At 33.6% G+C, this 19,866-nt stretch overlaps 1 protein-coding gene across 1 annotated transcript in view; it reads left to right on the forward strand.

The window, feature by feature from the left end:
• The window catches only part of KYNU (kynureninase), a 147,207-nt gene that overhangs the window by 45,895 nt on the left and 81,446 nt on the right, over positions 1-19,866 (forward strand). The window contains exons 6-8 of the mRNA XM_049773568.1: positions 830-901; positions 3,750-3,824; positions 7,035-7,181. Of these exons, the coding sequence (XP_049629525.1) occupies positions 830-901; positions 3,750-3,824; positions 7,035-7,181 (294 nt within the window). The remainder of the gene's footprint in view (positions 1-829; positions 902-3,749; positions 3,825-7,034; positions 7,182-19,866) is intronic.

Genomic DNA, 19,866 nt, shown 5'->3' on the forward strand with positions numbered 1-19,866 from the left:
CCAAATAGTAATTAATATATTAGTTATCAACATGTTAGTGACTAATAAAGATATTAACTGTTGGGGCCTAAGAGATAGCACAGCAGTAGGGAGTTTGCCATGCATGCAGCCCATTCAGGATGGATGGGTTTGAATCCTGGCATCCCATATGGTCCTCTGTATCTGCCAGGAGTGATTTCTGAGCACAGAGCCAGGAGTAAACACCAAGTGCCGGCCGGGTTGACCCAAAATAACAACAAATATATTAACTGTTAATAACAATTAGTACAGTAAACATTTTCTTATTTCTCTGTGAACTTCAGAAAATGTGGGGTGAATGAAAGTGTTTCATTGAGAAAATAAGCAAAACTCCAGTTATGTCTTAGAATTATAAAATGTTATATATTACCCCTAAAAGTACTTTTAGTAAAAGCAATGAAAATAGTTCATACCAGAAAACAATTCAGTAGTGAAAAAGAAATCAAAGTGAAAAAGAAATCAAGAGATATTAAAACTTTGTATGGCATTCTCACAATAAAGAAATTGACATTATATGCACTGGTAAGATATATTTTCAATTAAAATTTAAGCAAATTTTGTTAATTTGTTTTGATCTAATTCACTTTTTTCTTGGTTTACTTTTCCCTTGATAAATACAATGGGCCTGTACCTTCTTCCTTTTTCTAATTCATTGTCAGCAAGGCTAATTAGAAAAAGAAACTAGTCAGACATCTCGATTTGTAATTAATTACTATCTATAAGATGTTAGTGATTATGAAATAAAGTGTAGAATAAAATGAACAAATGTATTGTGTATTAATTCTCTTTTAATAAATCCACTTCATTGCAGCTATCATTTTTTAAGCCTACACCTAAGAGATTTAAAATTCTTCTTGAAGCCAAAGCCTTCCCTTCAGATCATGTAAGGATTCAAGTTACTTTTATAATATTTCCTCTCTTAAGGGAGATTATTATTTGTTTGACTTGATTGTTCATTCATTAGTCTTCTCAAAGTAACTTTGCAAAAAATAGATCCATCAAATGCCTTTGACTTAGACATTTTTAATAGATTGTAGCTTTATTTCTTTTGTTCAAATAAAACATGTGTCAAAGAATGAAATGGTTGAATAATAACATTGATTTATATATCTTTTTAAAGAGATGAGTAAATCACTGGTCCAAATCAAGTGTCATTATAAATGTTTTATTAATTGTTGTTATTTTGTTATTTTATGAAATCAGATCAGTACACACCACAACACTAATCTTTAGTTTTAAATATTAGGAATATAAATATTTTATTAATAAATTTGTTGTTGCAGCAGAATAGTGTGATCACTGGGTACTTTTAAGTTTTACTAAAGTATAAATATGTTACAAAATCTGTTCTAAGTATATGTATTTAAATATCAATGTATTTTGTCCTAATTAATATAACATACTCCCCTTCCTCTAATTTCCCCTTTCCTGCTGGTAATAACAAATTTTGTTAGGGTCCCTGCATTTATTATTGTTTTATTTAGTACTTATAATTTTTTTTTTTTTGATTTTTGGGTTACACCTGGCAGAGCTCAGGGGTTATTCCTGGCTGTCTGCTCAGAAATAGTTCCTGGCAGGCACGGGGGACCATATGGGACACCGGGATTTGAACCAACCACCTTTGGTCCTGGATCGGCTGCTTGCAAGGCAAACGCCGCTGTGCTATCTCTCCAGGCCCCAGTACTTATAATTTTTACTATATATAACATATTAATAAAAATAATTTTATCTTTCCAGATAATTTCACTTATCATAATACATTCTAGGTTTATCTATGTTGTTGCAAATGCAAAATTAATGTTTTCTTTATAGTTGTATAAATTCAACTGCATTTATTCACAGACACATTACATATATTATATAGACATATCTATAATATATTTATCTATATCTATTTATAGTTCTGTAGGGTGTTTCAAGATTACTTTATCTGAAAATTCATCATGAGAGTACAAACATATCTGTGAATTAGTGTTTATCACTTTTTCAGAAAAAATACCCAAAAGTGAAATAATAGAATTGTACTTGATTTCTATTTTTTAAAAAAATGAGAATCTCAGGTCAAAGCAGTAGTACAACAGGTAGGGTACTTGTTTATTATGCAACAGACCTTGTTTTTTTTCTATCTTTATTTAAACACCGTGATTACAAACATGATTATAGTTGTATGATTACAGTCATGTAAAGAACACCCCCCTTCACCGGTGCAACATTCCCACCACCAATTTCCCAGATCTCCCTCCTCCCCACCCCCCTACACCTGTACTCGAGACAGGCTTTCTACTTCCCTCATTCATTCACATTGTTATGATAATTTTCAGTGTAGTCATCTCTGCAACTGCACTCATCACTCTATATGATGAGCTGCATGTCCTGAGCTGCACCTACCAGCCCTCATCTCTCTTGTCTCTGAGATACTGTTAAAAATGTCCTTCATTTTTCTTAAAGCCCATAGATGAGTGAAACCATTCTGCGTCTTTCTCTCTCCCTCTGACTTACTTCACTCCTGTATTTGATGATCTGGTGTATTCAATCATATATTTTAATCCACATTATTAGTTTTAGTATTATTACTTTATAGTTTTAGGAAGTTTTAGGCTATTTTCACATGAGTCCTTGCTTGTCTAGTATGTTTATTGAAGAAACTTTTTCATAGATTATTTCATGGATTATTCGATTCCTTGTTTTGTTTTTGAAATATCAATCAATTTTGTTTCATCAACCTGTATTGGAATATTGGAATTTTCTTATTAGATATATTTACTAATTATTAGGAAATATTTAGTTCCCTGAAAACTCATGATACTGTATTGGTAATTTAGTTGATAAATATTTTATTTTATTTTTTTATTTTTTTATTTTTTTGATAAACATTTTATTACAGGAACAGATAACAATTTTTTTTTAATATTTTACCTTTAGAGAAACTTGATTTTTCTATATCATTGATGGTAATTACCAGTATATATCAAATATTTTAAGACATTTAAACAATGGTTTTTACCTTATAAAATATGATTAATAACTCAAAATATTAAAAATATATGACCTATGATTGACTTGGTACTTATTTTATACTATTTTATGTTCTTTTTTTTACTAGTTTTTAATTGGTAATATATGCCATTTATTTGCACTTACACACAGAATTTAATGTTCTTTTGTCACACCTACCAGTGTTCAGGGTTTGCTCCTGGCTCTGAACTCAGGAATTACACTTGGCAATGGTCAGGAGATCACATGAGATGCCAGATATCTAACCTGGATTGGCTTCATGCAAGATAATATGTGGGCAAACTACCTCTGACTCAATGTTTAGGAAAACATGATGTTGAGAATCACACCTGAACCACCTAGATGCCAATAATTTTTCTCAATGTTTTGAACTACTTCTCTGGCTTTAGTTCTATACTGTAATTTTGTCAGAGAAAGATCTCACTATTCACTTTGGCAACTTTGTACATTTTATTTTACCATAAATCAGGTGATTTTATAACTTACTCTAAAAAATCTTAAAACAGAATAGGAGATCCTATATCTTATCCTCTGCAATATTTAGTGTTTGAAAAAGCATAGATTCCTTAACATATTGGATCTTTCATTAATGGTGTATTGCTTATTCATTTGACCTTGTATTTTATTTAATATTATTTATTTTATTATTTTCTTTTCAGAGTTGTTTCAATATACTTTATGCATTAGATACAACTTAATAAATTCTTCTTTTCCAGTATGCAATTGAATCACAGCTTCAACTTCATGGACTGAACACTGAGAAGAGTATGAGACTTATAAAGCCAAGAGAGGTATATTAGAAAGATAAATAAATATTATTTCTGCACCTTCATTTAGTATTAAATTTTTCCCTAAAAGACATATGTTGTATATGTAAACATTTTAATGGGATTATTATGTTACTGACCCTACCCTGATAGGTGATTGTGCCCTACCCTAGGGTGGTACCTGATTCTGCTCCCACCATTGGGTGGTACCTTATCCCACCATTGGGTGTTACCTGATTCTGGGGAAAAAAATAAGGGTCTGTGGAAGGCGAGAGGCTTTTGGTCCTGGACCTATTCTTAGACCTTTTGGCTTCGGCCTCTTCTCACAATAAAGAGATGTTTTCTTCGGAAGCCTGACTGCCTGTTGGCTTTCTTCCCGCAGCATTCACTTCAGAATCACCGACTGAACAGGGTAACAGACCTGTGGTCCCAGCTGGAGGAGAAAGGCCTCATCCTCCATCCCTCCATCAGTCAACCTCTTCAGGGGCTGACTTGCAACAGACATACAGCTTTGCAGTGTATCACTTGGCTTAAAATCAGTTATTCAGGGGCCGGAGCGATAGAATAGTGGGTAGGGTGCTTGCCGGCATCCCACATTGCCCCCTGAGCATGCCAGGAAGGCGTCCTGAGCAAAGCTAGGAATAGCCCCTGAGCATTGCCGGGTGTGGTTAAAAAAAAAAAAAAGAAAAAAATCAGTTATTCAGATATTTTCTTATTTTAAATGTTCAAGACTCATTTAAAAAAAAATAAAACTGTTTTTCAAGTAATTGAATCTACGCTGTTCTTCGGTGAAATATGGAAGATGATGGCAAAATGTATAATTTTTTAATTTCAATTATATTAAAATAAAGATATTTGTTGAAATAGAAAAATTTGTTTTTAATATCATTCAACCTAAATATTAAGTTTTTTATTTTGTGTTAGACTTGGATATAAAGAAAGATGTGGTGATAATGGGAGAAAGTTTAGACTTACAGGCTGTCTACTATCCCCCAGAGAATCCCAAATATATTCATTTTCTAGGTATGTGACTATGAAATTGTCACTTTATTTCTTTGAGGTTTCTTAATACTTAAAACTCTAACAAATAAAATACCTATTCAGGCATGACAATATGTTCAAGTCTAAAGTACTAGAAACTATACACTTCTAGAGTTATAATAAGTCTAAGTTTTACAGTCTTTGACATATAAACCCTCATCTGGAATTTGGCACATAACAAGAGATTCACAGGGAGTAAATTTTAGATTTATATACGATCTGTCCATGTATTTATACCAACACATTAGCAATTATCTTTTAACCCAGAATACTTGGAAATTTAAAATTTACTCTATTCACTTCTAATTGTCAACATGCAATAAATAAATAGAAAATAAATTTCTCACATCATTGAGAAGATTTTTACTTTTTATGTCATAAAAATTGCCAATTTCTAGCCAAAGTGAATTTGGAAATGACTGTCAAGTAACACGTGTTGTGGATTCTCAGGACTTTATCATAATTTCAGAGCACTTTAAGCATAACTAGATTGAAGAAATTAAATAAGAAAAAGGACCATATATTTACACTAAGAAATATATATTTTAGTTTATTATGACAACTTTGAATAAATTGTTAGTGAATGTCACACATTGTTTTTTCTGATATTCAAAAAATTTAATTTTGTTTGATAAAACAATAAATAGTTTTGAATTACAATGTTGTCGATTTTACATGGAGGTTTTCATAGAATTATTGATATCTGAGTTGATCAAATACTTCACATGCAGGATACTTGGGTTTGATTTCCTAGCACCAAACTTTACCTTAAGCACTATTGGAAGCAACCCCAAGTAGAGATGGGAGAAGTCAGGGATTAGACTGAAGTAATTGCCAAAAAGTACTGAAATCGTCTTTATATATATAACATGAAATCGCATCACAAACATTTCAATGTTAATTCACTTTTTATAGATACTGATTTGTGAAAAGGTCCATATGTATAGTAGTTATTTTATTTTATTACAGATATAAGTATATGTGCATATGTATCTGTATGTGCATGCATCTAATATATAATATTATAATTGGAAATAACAGAGATACCATAAATTAGGATTTAATTTGCATGTGTGAGATCCTGGGTTTTATCCCTAAGTACTGAAAAAACAAACTATAATATAACCAAGCAGTGAAGTGCCAGGTCACTACTGCAAGACTAAATTTTATCAGTCCTTAACTATGTCTCCTTTCCTCAACTTCCCCCCACACCACAGGAGTGGTACGTATTTTAAAATCAGGAAAAATTACGAATATTTTAATGACCTTTTCCCAAATATTGATGCATTTAGTAATGATTTGACCTCAAATAATGTCAGATTTATCTCTGGAATAAAATTATAAAAATACTAAATTGATGAGAATTATTAGGCTGCAAAAGGCATACTTCTTCCTAATCAAAATGCTTGCAAAGTCACATTTATATACAATCTATTTTTCTAATTTTTGTTAAATGACCAATATTTAGTCTGATGTGAAGAAATCTAGAGAAAAATAACTAACAATATTATGATAATTCTTTTTGTTTGTTTGTTTGTTTTTGGGCCACATCCCATGATGCTCAGGATTACTCCTGGTCATGCACTCAGAAATCGCTCCTGGCTTGGGGGACCATATGGGATGCCAGGGATCGAAGTCCTCCTGGGTCAGCCACACACAAGACAAATGCCCTACCGCTGTGCTATTACTCCAGCCTCAATATTTTGATGATTCTTAAAATTCTCCTTACATTTATATTTATATCTAAATCTTTGGATTGATGTGGAGAATTTAGATGTTACTTATTCTTAGATACAGTATACAGAAACTTTTTTTATTTAAACAAATTACTACATTGGTAAGGGAAATCTATTTCTAGGAAGTTTCTCTTACCATTTAAATATTTATAACAAGAAAGAAATTACAATAGCTATGCAAATAATAAAGATTAGTTAAAAAATTAAGAAATAAGCCAGGCAAGTTGTGTTGTGGGAAGATCTCATTTTATAAAACACTTTTTATTTAGTTTAACACTTTCCAATAATGAAAACATGATAGAATGTTCTCTTGACAGATACTTGAAGTTATTAAATTTGAAAAATGTCTCTGATTTTCCAATGTGAGAAAGAGAAGCTCATGATAAATTAAGACTGAGAAATGTAAAGTGATAAAGTTATTGTCATATGAGATAATCTGTATCTAATCCCCCATCAGGGAGAAGAAACTTTGAGACTAGAGGATATTCTGGAAATCATTGAGAAGGAAGGAGAGTCAATTGCAGTGATCCTCTTAAGTGGGGTTCAGTATTATACTGGTCAGCTGTTTAATATCCCTGTCATCACAAAAGCTGGACAAGCAAAGGTAAGCAGTCTTCCTTTGTACAGTGCCCAGTCATCACTTTGCAGAAGACTGTTAAGACTGCATTAATGAGAGAGCAATTTTTACATCTTTTGAAAATTATTTAAGGAGTTAAAAATAAAAGTGAACTTATATTAAAAAGGTTATATAATTTTTTATTATAAGAACTACTGTTCAGGGACTGGAGGACCCGTAGTACAATGAGTAGAGCTTTTGACTTGCACAGGACAAATCTGGGTTCGATCCTTGACATCCCATATGGTTTCTGGAGCCTGCCAGGAGTGATTTCTGAGTGCAGAGCTGAGGTAACCCCTGAGCACCACTGGGTGTGGGCTTTAAAAAAAACTTTTTAAACCTCTTTATCACATTGGAGATCTTATCTCTTTAGTAGCAAGCATCTCCTGTCAGTGTTTGCCTTTATTCAGAAAATTCAGGTGAATTTCTTTTAGCTGCTTCTATTGGCACAGAACTGCCCAGGCAGCTGGGAGAAGACAGAATACATAGGTTAGTCACTACCAGTTAGGACAATTAGAAACCCAACCTTTATCCTTTGCCACACTGTAAGTTATTTGAAATGTATGTTATTGATAATTTGATCCTAGGTACCTAAAGAAAGATAGAAGCAGACTTAAAATGTATTAGATTAATTTTCTTTACCATAAGCAAGTCTTGAGAAATCATATTTAATAGGAGAATTTTATTTTTTTACCATACAGGATGCTAAAATTGCATATTATTTTAATAATATCCCTTCACAGACATATATGTTTATTAAAAAATAAAATGTAGGTATTTGTTTATCTGATAATGGGAATCAGAGGAGCAGTACACAACAGTCAAATGTATGTTTAATATTCTTAAATTACAGTTTTATTTGATTCAACAGTTAAGTCCTGTACTTAAAAAGTGACAATGGAATTTTATTCTGAACATTAATATGTTATAGGATTAATATATGTGAGTCTAGTTAATATATTCAGTTATTGAAGCTAATGAATGGAACTAATGAAAAGTAATTTAGTACTGTTAAAAGCAGTCTCTCAAAATTTCCAACTACCACTTCCAACGGGTTTGATGGATAACTGTAAAAGTAGTATATTATCTATATTATATATAAATATATATAAAGATGATGACTTCATTTTTATTTAAACAACTTTATTACATACATGATTGTGTTTGGGTTTCAGTCATGTAAAGAACACCACCCATCACCAGTGCAACATTCCCATCACCAATGTCCCAAATCTCTCTCCTCCCCACCCAACCCCCGCCTGTACTCTGGACAGGCTATTTCCCTTGTACATTCTCATTATTAGGATTGTTCAAAACGTAGTTATTTCTCTAACTTAACTCATCCCTGTTTGTGGTGAGCTTCATGAGGTGAGCTGGAACTTCCAGCTCTTTTCTCTTTTGTGTCTGAAAGTTATTATTGCAAGAATGTCTTTCATTTTTCTTAAAACCCATAGATGAATGAGACCATTCTGCGTCTTTCTCTCTCTCTCTCTGACTTATTTCACTCAGTATAATAGATTCCATGTACATCTATGTATAGGAAAATTTCATGCTTCATATCTCCTGACAGCTGCATAATATTCCATTGTGTATATGTACCACAGTTTCTTAAACCATTAATCTGTTAAAGGGTATCTTGGCTGTTTCCAGAGTCTTGCTATGGTAAATCGTGCTGCAATGAAAATAGGTGTAAGGAAGGAATTTTTGTATTGTATTTTTTTGTTCCAAGGGTATATTCCTAGGAGTGGTATAGCTGGGTCATATGGGAGCTCAATTTCCAGTTTTTGGAGGAATCTCCATATCGCTTTCTATAAAGGTTGAACTAGATGGCATTCTCACCAGCAGTGGATAAGAGTTCCTTTCTCTCCAAATTCCCGCCAACACTGCTTGTTCTCATTCTTTGTGATGTGTGCCAATCTCTGGGGTGTGAGGTGGTACCTCATAGTTGTTTTGATTTGCATCTCCCTGATGATTAGTGATGTGGAGAATTTTTTCATGTGTTTTTTTGCCATTTGTATTTCTTCTTTGTCAAAGTGTCTGTTCATTTCTTCTCCCCATTTTTTGATGGGATTCGATGTTTTTTTCTTGTAAAATTCTGTCAGTGCCTTGTATATTTTGGAGATTAGCCCCTTATCTGATGGGTATTGGGTGAATAGTTTCTCCCACTCAGTGGGGGCTCTTATATCCTGGGCGCTATTTCTTTTGAGGTGCAGAAGCTTCTCAGTTTAATATATTCCCATCTGTTAATCTGTGCTTTTACTTTCTTGGAGAGTGCAATTTCCTCTTTGAAGATGCCTTTAGTCTCAATGTCCTGGAGTGTTTTACCTACATGTTGTTCTATATATCTTATGGTTTCGGGTCTGATATCGAGGTCTTTCATCCATTTGGATTTAACCTTCATATATGATGTTAGCTGGAGGTCTAAGTTCAATTTTTTGCATGTGACTAGCCAGTTGTGACAACACCACTTGTTGAAGAGGCTTTCTTTGCTCCATTTAGGATTTCTTGCTCCTTTTTCAAAAATTAGGTGATTGTATGTCTGGGGAACATTCTCTGAGTATTCAAGCCTATTCCACTGAACTGAGGGCCTGTCTTTATTCCAATACCATGTTATTTTGATAACTATTGCTTTGTAGTACAGTTTAAAGTTGGGGAAAGTAATTCATCCCATATTCTTTTTCCAATGATTGTTTTACCTATTCTAGGATGTTTATTGTTCCAAATGAATTTCAAAAGTGCCTGATCCACTTCTTTGAAGACCTTCATGGGTATCTTTAGAGGGATCACATTAAATATGTACAATGCTTTGGGGAGTCTTGCCATTTTAATTATGTTAATCCTGCCTATCCATGAGCAGGGTATCTGCTTCCATTTCTGTGTGTCCTCTCTTATGTCTTGGAGCAGAGTTTTATAGTTTTATTTCTGTAGGTCATTCACATTTTTAGTCAAATTGATTCCAAGATATTTGAGTTTGTGTGAAACTATTGTGAATGGGGTTGTTTTCTTAATGTCCATTTCTTCCTTATTACTATTGGTGTATAGAAAGGCCATTGATTTTTGTGTGTTAATTTTGTAGCCTGCCACCTTGCTATATGAGTCTATTGTTTCTAGAAACTTATTCATAGAGACTTTAGGGTTTTCTAAGTAGAGTAACATGTCATCTGCAAACAACGAGAGGTTGACTTCTTCCTTTCCTATCTGGATTCCCTTGATATCTTTTTCTTGCCTAATCACTATAGCAAGTACTTCCAGTGTTAAGTTGAATAGGAGTGGTGAGAGAGGACAGCCTTGTCTTGTTCCAGAATTTAGAGGGAAGGCTTTTAGTTTTTCTCCATTGAGGACAATATTTGCCTCTGGCTTGTGGTAGATGGCCTTAACTATATTGAGAAAGGTTCCTACCATTCCCATCTTGCTGAGATTTTTGAGCAAGAATGGGTGTTGGACCTTATCAAATGCTCTGTGCGTCTATTAATATGATCATGTGATTTATATTTTTTTGTTGTTGATGTTGTGTATTATATTGATATATTTACAGATGTTAAAACAGCCTTGCATTCCTGGGATGAAACCTACTTGATCGTAGTAGATGATCTTCTTAATGAGGTATTGAATCCCATTTGTCAGGATTTTGTTGAGGATCTTTGCATCTGTATTCATCAGCAATATTGGATTGTAATTTTCTTTTTTGGTAGCATCTCTCTCTGGTTTAGGTATCAAGGTGATGTTGGCTTCATAAGAGCTATTTGGAAGTGTCCTCATTTCTTCAATTTCATGAAAGAGTCTTGCCAGGATTGGTAGTAGTTCCTCTTGAAAGGTTTGAAAGAATTCATTAGTAAATCCATCTGGGCCTGGGCTTTTGTTTTGGGGCAGACATTTGATTACTGTCTTAATTTTCTCAATAGTGATGGGTGTGTTTAGATCTGCTACATCCTCTTCATTCAACCATAGAAGATTATGAGTCCAAAAATGTATCCATTTCTTCCAGGTTTTTATTTATAGTGAAATAGAGTTTCTCAAAGTAGTTTCTGATTACCCTTTGGATCTCTACCATATCAGTAGTGATCTCTCCTTTTTCATTCATAATACAAGTTATCAAATTTCTTTCTCTGTCTTTCTTTGTTAGGTTTGCCAGTGGTCTATCAATCTTGTTTATTTTTTTCAAAGAACCAACTTCTGCATTCGTTGATCTTTTGGATTGGTTTTCAAGTTTCCACTTCAATGATTTCTGCTCTCAGCTTTGTTATTTCCTTCTGTCTCCCTATTTTTGGTTCCTTTTTTTGAGTACTTTCTAATTCTATGGGCTGCATCATTAAGCTATTCAGTATGCCCCTTCTTCTTTCCTGACGTGTGCTTGCAAAGCTATAAATTTTTCTCTCAGTACTGCTTTTGCTGTGTCCATACGTTCTGATAGTTTGTGTCTCCATTGTCATTTGTTTCTAGGAAGGTTTTGATTTCCTCTTTGATTTCATCTCGGGCCCACTGGTTATTCAGTATTAGGCAGTTGAACTTCCAGGTATTAAAGTTTTTCTTTTGTGTCTCTTTGTAGTTCTAATATAATTTCAAAGCCTTGTATTAAGCGAAGGTAGCCTGCAAAATTTCTATCCTCTTGATATTATGGAGGTATGTTTTATGTGCTAGCATGTAGTCTATCCTGGAGAATGTCCCATGTACATTAGAGAAGAATGTGTATCTGGGCTTCTGGGGATGGAGTGTCCTGTATATATCTACTAGGCCTCTTTCTTCCATTTCTTTTTTCTGGTGTATTATATTCTTGTTGGGTTTTAGTCTGGTTGACCTGTCAAGTATTGACAATGCCATGTTGAGGTCTCCCACAATTATTGTGTTGTTATTGATAGTATTTTCCAGATTTGTCAACAAATTTTATTTTTATTAAATATTTTTATTTTATTAAATATTTTGCTGGCCCCTCATTCAGTTAATATATGTTTAGGAGAGTGATTTCTTCCTGTTGTACGTATCCCTTGATTAATATAAAACATCAACCTTTGTCTCTTACAACTTTTCCTAAGTATAAAGTTTGCATTATCTGATATTAGTATGGCCACTCCAGCTTTTTTATGGGTGTTGTTTGCTTGGATGGTTTTCCTCCAGCCTTTTATTTTGAGTCTATATTTGTTGTGAATATTCAAGTATGTTTCTTGTAGGCAGCAGAAGGTTGGATTGAGTTTTTCGATCCATTTAGCCACTCTGTGTCTCTTAACTGGTGCATTTAGTCCATTGACATTGAGAGAAAGAATTGACCTGGGAGTTAGTGCCATCTTTATATCGAAGTTTGGTGTGTCTGTTGGTCTGTCTTGTCTTAAATTAGGCTGTTCAGTTTTTCTTTTAAGAATGGTTTTGAGTCTGTAAAGTTTTTGAGCTGTTTTTTGTCTGTGAAACCATGTAGTGTTCCTTCAAACCTGAAAGTGAGTTTTGCTGGGTGCAGTATTCTAGGCGAAGCATTTATTTCATTGAGTTTTGTCACTATGTTCTACCACTGCCTTCTGGCCTTGAGTGTCTCCGGTGACAGGTCTGCAGTAAATCTCAAGTATGTTCCTTTGAATGTAATTTCTCTTTTCGATCTTACTGCTTTCAGAATTCTGTCTCCATCTGTAAGATTCATCATTATGACTAAAATGTGTGTTGGGGTGTTTTTTCTGGGGTCTCTTTTAGTTGGTACTCTTCGGGCATGCAGGATTTGATCACATGTATTCTTTAGCCCTGATAGTTTCTCTTTAATGATGTTCTTGACCATTGATTCTTCCTGGAAATTTTCTTTCTGGGTCTCTGGGACTCCAATGATTCTTAAGTTGTTTCTGTTGAGCTTATCATAGACTTCTATTTTCATCTGTTCCCATTCCTTGAGTAAATTTTCCATTGTTTGATCATTTTCTTTAAGGCTTTAGTTCCCATTTCTTCTGCTGTATGGAATTGTTATTCATCTTATCTTCCATTGTACTAATTCTATCCTCATCTGTTGTTAACCCATGGGAAAGCTCAACCATGTTTTCTTTAATTCATCTACTGAGTTTTTCAGACCTGATATTTAACCTGAAATTTCAGTTTGGAGTTTTTTTATTTTTTTGATTTTTTTTTAAATTTTTATTGTGACCAATATGCATTACAAATCTTTCACTGCATCATTTATGGTACATATTCTCTTGATTCTTATTAGTGTTCTCTTCTATACTTTCTTTGAGTTCTTTGAACGTTTTTCATATTGCGACTCTAAACTTCTTATCTGAGAGACTGACTAGTTGGTTGGTCATGCTCAAGTCATCAGAGTTGCCATCATCATTCTCTATGTCTGGCACTGGCCTGCATTGTTTCCCCTTTGTCACACTTGTATTGTGTGTTTTTCTACGTGTTGTGGTTATATTCATTGGCTATATGATGTGCATAGCTGCGAAGCAAAGCGGCTGTGCTCCTCTGGCTCCTCCCTATCTGGGCATGTAAACTCACCTTCAGGGAAGGCGAGCCATCCACAGATGAGCAACACACAGGATGAAATCAGGGCAAAAATGCAGCACAGAACAGAAGACAGGCAGATAGGGGTGCTGACATCTGAGTTCCAGCAGAGTTCAGCAGCTTCTCCTTTCTGGGCGTGTAAACTCACCTTCAGGGAAGGCTTCAGGGAAGTTGAGCCATCTGCAGATGAGCCACACACAGGATGAAATCAGGCCAAAAATTCAGCATAGCATAGAAGACAGGCAGATAGGGGTGCTGGCATCTGAGTTCCCAGAAATCCTTTAGAACTTTAATCCTAGTCTAAAATGGGTAATCCCCTCAGATGGTTGGGGCTTCCCATCCTCTTACTGACAAAGGTGAAAGAGCTTGAAGGCTCCAAAACCTTCACTGTGGTCTCCAAGGTCACCCAGAAAATTGACATTCACCTCTGAAGCAGGCAGGATCACCGCAGGAAAGCTGATGAAATCCAGTCTCAGGCAGCTGAAAACAGCATGACCCAAAATGGCTTCTGCACCTTTCTGACTCCTGGCAGAAACTAGCAGGAATCAGTGTGTGTATGTCCGGAACCAACTCTAAAGCAGGCAGGATCTCGGGCAGGAATGCAGATGAAATCCAGTCTCATGCAGCTCTGAAGCAGGCAGGAACACCAGCAGGAACGCTGATGAAATCCAGTCTCAGGCAGCTCTGAAGCAGGCAGGATCACTGGCAGGAATGCTGATGAAATCCAGTCTCCGCAGAAGATGACTTCTCAATTTAGATATTTAATGTTAAGTATTAAAATAAAGGCCACTAAAAATTATATTTTAGTATGCTATACAAGTGATCAGAATCCCTTGATTTAGTATACATGTTTGTCTCATAAACCATAATAGATATGAGTCAGAAAGATAAAAAAAGAAACATCATGGTTTTTACATTACATAGAATAGCTTATTCAAATTTTACATGGTCTTAGGCATGCTATATGACTTTTTTTGAGCCTAATCTTTCATTGGGAGATAATATGTCATACTTCATAAATTAGGAGTGGAAATGAGTATAATGCATTGATCTGATCCCTCATATTCCACTCTTAAGTGATGGTTCTTGCTTTATTCTACTATCTTTAAGATATTAGGTTACAGAAAGTGATATAAATTCCTCTTGATTTTTTTTTCTTATTAAAAGGGGAATAGGGCCAGAGAGATAGTATATTGATTTTAAGGCATGAGACTTGGCATGAGGTTGACAAGGATAGCTTAAAAGCCCCACCTGGTCTTCCCTGATTATCTCGAAGATCACAGTTAAAAGTAATCACCAAATGCACTGCTGGGTGTGACCCCTCTAAGAACAAAAACAATACCAAAACAAGAATAGTAGCAAAAATTAAAAATATAAGAAAAATGCTTACCTAGATTTATATATGTAATTCTTATTCCTATTTACTTTGGATGTTAAAACTGATTTATTAGTATTTTTCAGGTCTTCTTTTATTTAAAAGTTATAGTATGTGCTATTAAATGAAATGCCTATGAATAATTAATTCAAATAAAGAAAAGTAAAAGTGAGGAATTTCATCTAAATATAATTTCACAGAATTGATGAATATCCTGGGTAGAAAAGCTAATACACTGTGTTTGAGTATCTTTTACAAAAACTAATTGAAAATAAAGAAAACATCCTCTTGTTAGACAAAAGAACATCTTATTCTCAAACATAGTCAATAAACATTCTTAAGATGGATATTTGCATAGATTCTTGGGTGATCTTTCAAAATAAAGCTGAAGAATTTGGTAGAAAGATGATTAGAAGTGTCAATATATGGGAAGTCCTAAAAAGAAAAATGGATAACTATTAAGACATATTTAAAGAAAATGAAAAAATGAGAAATTAGAAAATCAGAAATTAGAAAATGAAATTATATAGAAATCAAACATGGTTTTAGAGTAATAAAACATTGAAAGTCAATAAGAGTATATTTTGAGTATAAAAGGTTCAAAATCTTTTGATGGAAACGTAAGATATGAATGGTGAACCATAAGAGAAAAGGAAAACTTAACAAAAAAAGAAAAAAAGAAAAGGTATAGTATAAAAACATCATGAAAATTATTGTATTGCCAATGGAGTCATTGATACAATAAATGAAGGGTTAGTAAGTTATTCACTTCCAATTCTATTAAATTGGTGTGTTCCTACAGAAATGAGAACATCAAACAAATAAGTTGTCAAAATCTACTGATTTCTGATTTCTTTTGTTTGTTTTTTTTTTCTTTTTTTTTTTGGCTACATCCAGTGATGCTCAGGGGTTCCTCCTGGCAATGCATTCAGAAATAGCTCCTTACTTGAGGACCATATGGAACACTGTGGGATTGAACCTCAGTTAGTCCTGGATCAGCCACATGAAAGGCAAAAGCCTTACTGATTGATGCACTATCTCTCTGGCCCTGTGATCTCCTGATATCTTTTTTTTTAATTATTTTAATCAAAGTGGATTAAAAATCTTTTACAGTAATATTTTAGTGAATCAGGGGTGTTCCCACCACCAGTATTGTCTTCCCTCCACCCCTGTTCTCAGCATGCATCCTATATCTACCTCTTTTAACCCCTAGGGCACTAGTATAGGTACTAGTATAGGTAGTCCTCTCTATGACTAGTATGTTGTGAGTTGGGTATCGATTCTGTTATTGGCTTTGGATTTGGTGCTTAAGTTTGAACCTTTTTTTATTTCTACTTAATGTTCATCTGACTGTTTGGTCTTGGTACCTTCCATTATTTCCCCCTCCATTTGTGATATGGAACAAGATGATTCAAATTGTGTGGTTCTGTTTGAAAGAAAGATAAAATAATAATAATAATAATAATAATAATACAGGGCAAAAATAGAACAAGCAAAAAATGAGAGGAGTCCTCATAGAGGTTATATCTATCAGTTTAAGAGCAGAGAGGGAAAAGGAAGAAAAACATAACAGTACAAAAAAATTAAAAATAAAATAAAAGATAAAAAGATAAAAAGAAATCAAACAAAAAACTCGAAAAGCACCAGAGCAATATAGACAGCAGCCATACAAGAATCTTGGTCCTGAAATAGATAACAATACAAAGCCCAAAAGAAAGAAAAAAGAAAAAAAAGGCAATAAACAACAACAACAATAACAAAACTTAAAAAAATTTGATTTGTGCTCTTTTTTTATTTTCTTGCATGGACACAGTAAATATTGGGGAGGTTGGAAAGGGAATTCTCTTGGCCTAAGAGATACAGTGTTTCTCTGCCTTTGAAGTATACTGTCATGGGAATAACTACAGGCTCCATACATGCTCTTTTACTCTCCTCTAGGTCCTTCTGTGGTGTCTGGAAACTCTCCACTCTGTAGTGGGTGATAAAATTGTGCCTTTGTAGCTAGAGATTGTGATATTTGTACAGGTCAAAGGATGGAGCCTAGATGAAGTCTTTCTTTACGGTTCTCAGAATTGTGATCCATCACTGTTGTTTTAATCAATCTTCTGTAATTGGTGTCTTGGTTTTTGCCCCGATCCTAAAATAAAGCCTAGTCTTTCGTTGTTTCCCAATGATCTGCTCGGTTGCAGTTGTTTCAGTCAGACCTCTGAAATTAGAGATCTTGGTTGTTGTAAATGCATAGGCCCAGGCCTAGACTAGGGTCCTTTTATTGGTCCCAGGGTAAGTTCTGCCCAGTCATGATTATCATAGTCAGTCCTCTGTAGATAGCAAACTTGGAGATCTCCTAATTTCCAATTACATTGACTAGCATTATCCATTTTTTTAAATTTGATGAATTATTCCATATTGATTAGTTTTTAGCTTATATTTCACTATTACTTTCATAGTATTAATTTTGCTGTCTGCAATAGTAGTTGTTGTAGCTGCTCAAATACATTATTATTATTAGGTGAATTATTATTTCTTCCCATTCTAATTGGCATAGTTATATAGGCCTTACTATTACACATAGCTTATAAATATAGCTTTTACATTTTAGTGGCTAAAAAACTCATAACATTATAATTTATATTATATATACATCCATATAGAAATTTATTTATTTGAGTGAGGCATGTATATTTAGAATTAAATTTTAGTGACAACTTTCCAAAATGATTATATTTTTTATATTTGTCTAGTAAGCATATGCTACCTACTCATTGTAATTTTTTTTTTTGCTTTTCATCTTCATCCACACCAAATTTGATCAGTTTGTATTTTAACACTTCATAGTATTAATTTGAAATTCTATGACAACATCAATGATGTTGATAATCTTTTCAATTTGTATTACCCTTCTTAATATCTTCTTTTATAAAATTTCTGTTCAGGGCTGGAGCAGTAGGACAGTGGGTAGGACATTTTCCTTGCATGCTGCTAACCTTAATCAAACCTCTTATATCTCATAGTGTCCCTAAGCTTGCCAGGAATAATTTCTGAGTGAAGAGCAAGGAATTACCCCTGAGCACAACTAAGTGCAGCCCCAAAAGGAACCAACAAAAATAACCAACATCAATAATTTCTATTCAAGTGTCTTGCCAATTTTTCTATTTGATTATCTGACATTTTCTTATTTGATTACATAAAGAATTTAATGTTGAAGAGAAAATAATTATTCAGTGACCTTTGTAAGGAAAAGTAAACTAATAAAAATAACAATGAATAGAATTACTTTGAACAGCATTTTAAACTGCAAGTTTTTGTAATATAGGAAAAGATTTGTTATGTTGCAAGGAAAGAGAAAAGTGGAAATTAATAATAATAGAAAATTTTTCTCAAGGAAAATACATTGTGTAAAAAGAGAAATATATTCTAGGTTCATTTTTATTTTTTCCTTATTAAGCCACATATTAATCAACCCATCAACCATTTTGTAATTCTGTCTTACTTGTATTCTATTTTCTTTTGACAAAGAATCAATATGTAATAATGGTATTCCTTTAAAGACACCAAAGTCAAATGAACACAACTAGCATTACAAAGAATAGGTAAACAAAGCAATCAAAGTAAAAATTTAATATCAAAAGGACAAAATGTATTTTGGATAATCTCCTGAAACAACAATGATACTTAGCATGATTTAAAATTTAATAAAATACATTTAAAACATTAAATGGAGGCCTGAGAGAAATTACAGCAGGTGCTTGAAGCTGCTCAGGGTTCAACTCCTGGTATCTCATATGGGCCCCTGAGCACAAAGTCAGAAATAAACCTGAATATAGTCAGGTTATTTTCATTATTATATATTTTTTATGTTATGGTATTATTCCTTAAAATAATTTCTTTTCTGCACCATTCAATATAGATGTCCCCCATTGTCTTAGGCATTATACTCCTTAAAGAGTTCAACTAATGTCAAATCTCAGTTCTCAATGATATCAGACTATACTCATCACAATTAAAAATAGCTACTGGGCCCGGAGAGATAGCACAGCGGCGTTTGCCTTGCAAATGGCCGATCCAGGACCAAAGGTGGTTGGTTCGAATCCCGGTGTCCCATATGGTCCCCCGTGCCTGCCAGGAGCTATTTCTTTTTTTTTTTTTTTTTTTTTTTTGATTTTGGGGCCACACCCGGCATTGCTCAGGGGTTACTCCTGGCTGTCTGCTCAGAAATAGCTCCTGGCAGGCACGGGGGACCATATGGGACACCGGGATTCGAACCAACCACCTTTTGGTCCTGGGTCGGCTGCTTGCAAGGCAAACGCCGCTGTGCTATCTCTCCGGGCCCGCCAGGAGCTATTTCTGAGCAGACAGCCAGGAGTAACCCCTGAGCAATGCCGGGTGTGACACAAAAACCAAAAATAAAATAAAATAAAATAAAATAAAATAAAATAAAATAAAATAAAATAAAATAAAATAAAATAAAATAAAATAAAATAAAATAAAATAAAATAAAATAAAATAAAATAAAATAAAATAAAATAAAATAAAATAAAATAAAATAAAATAAAATAAAATAAAATAAAATAAAATAAAATAAAATAAAAAATAGCTACTTAGGTCCATCTTCTAATTGTATCTGGAATTTTTATATGGTTGATTAATATCAATGTGTCACAAACATATTTTTCAGACTTCAAAATAGACCAGTTGTGTACCATCATCATAGATCTTTAAGTGAAAACTTCAAATGTAATATATTTTTTTACCTGTACAATTACTTTTGGCATCTAATTTTCAAGAATAGTGTTGACTTTGATATTGCTGATAGATTTATAAAGGTTTACA

The sequence above is a fragment of the Suncus etruscus genome, chromosome 5 (assembly GCF_024139225.1).
Source record: "Suncus etruscus isolate mSunEtr1 chromosome 5, mSunEtr1.pri.cur, whole genome shotgun sequence".
NCBI lineage: Eukaryota > Metazoa > Chordata > Mammalia > Eulipotyphla > Soricidae > Suncus > Suncus etruscus.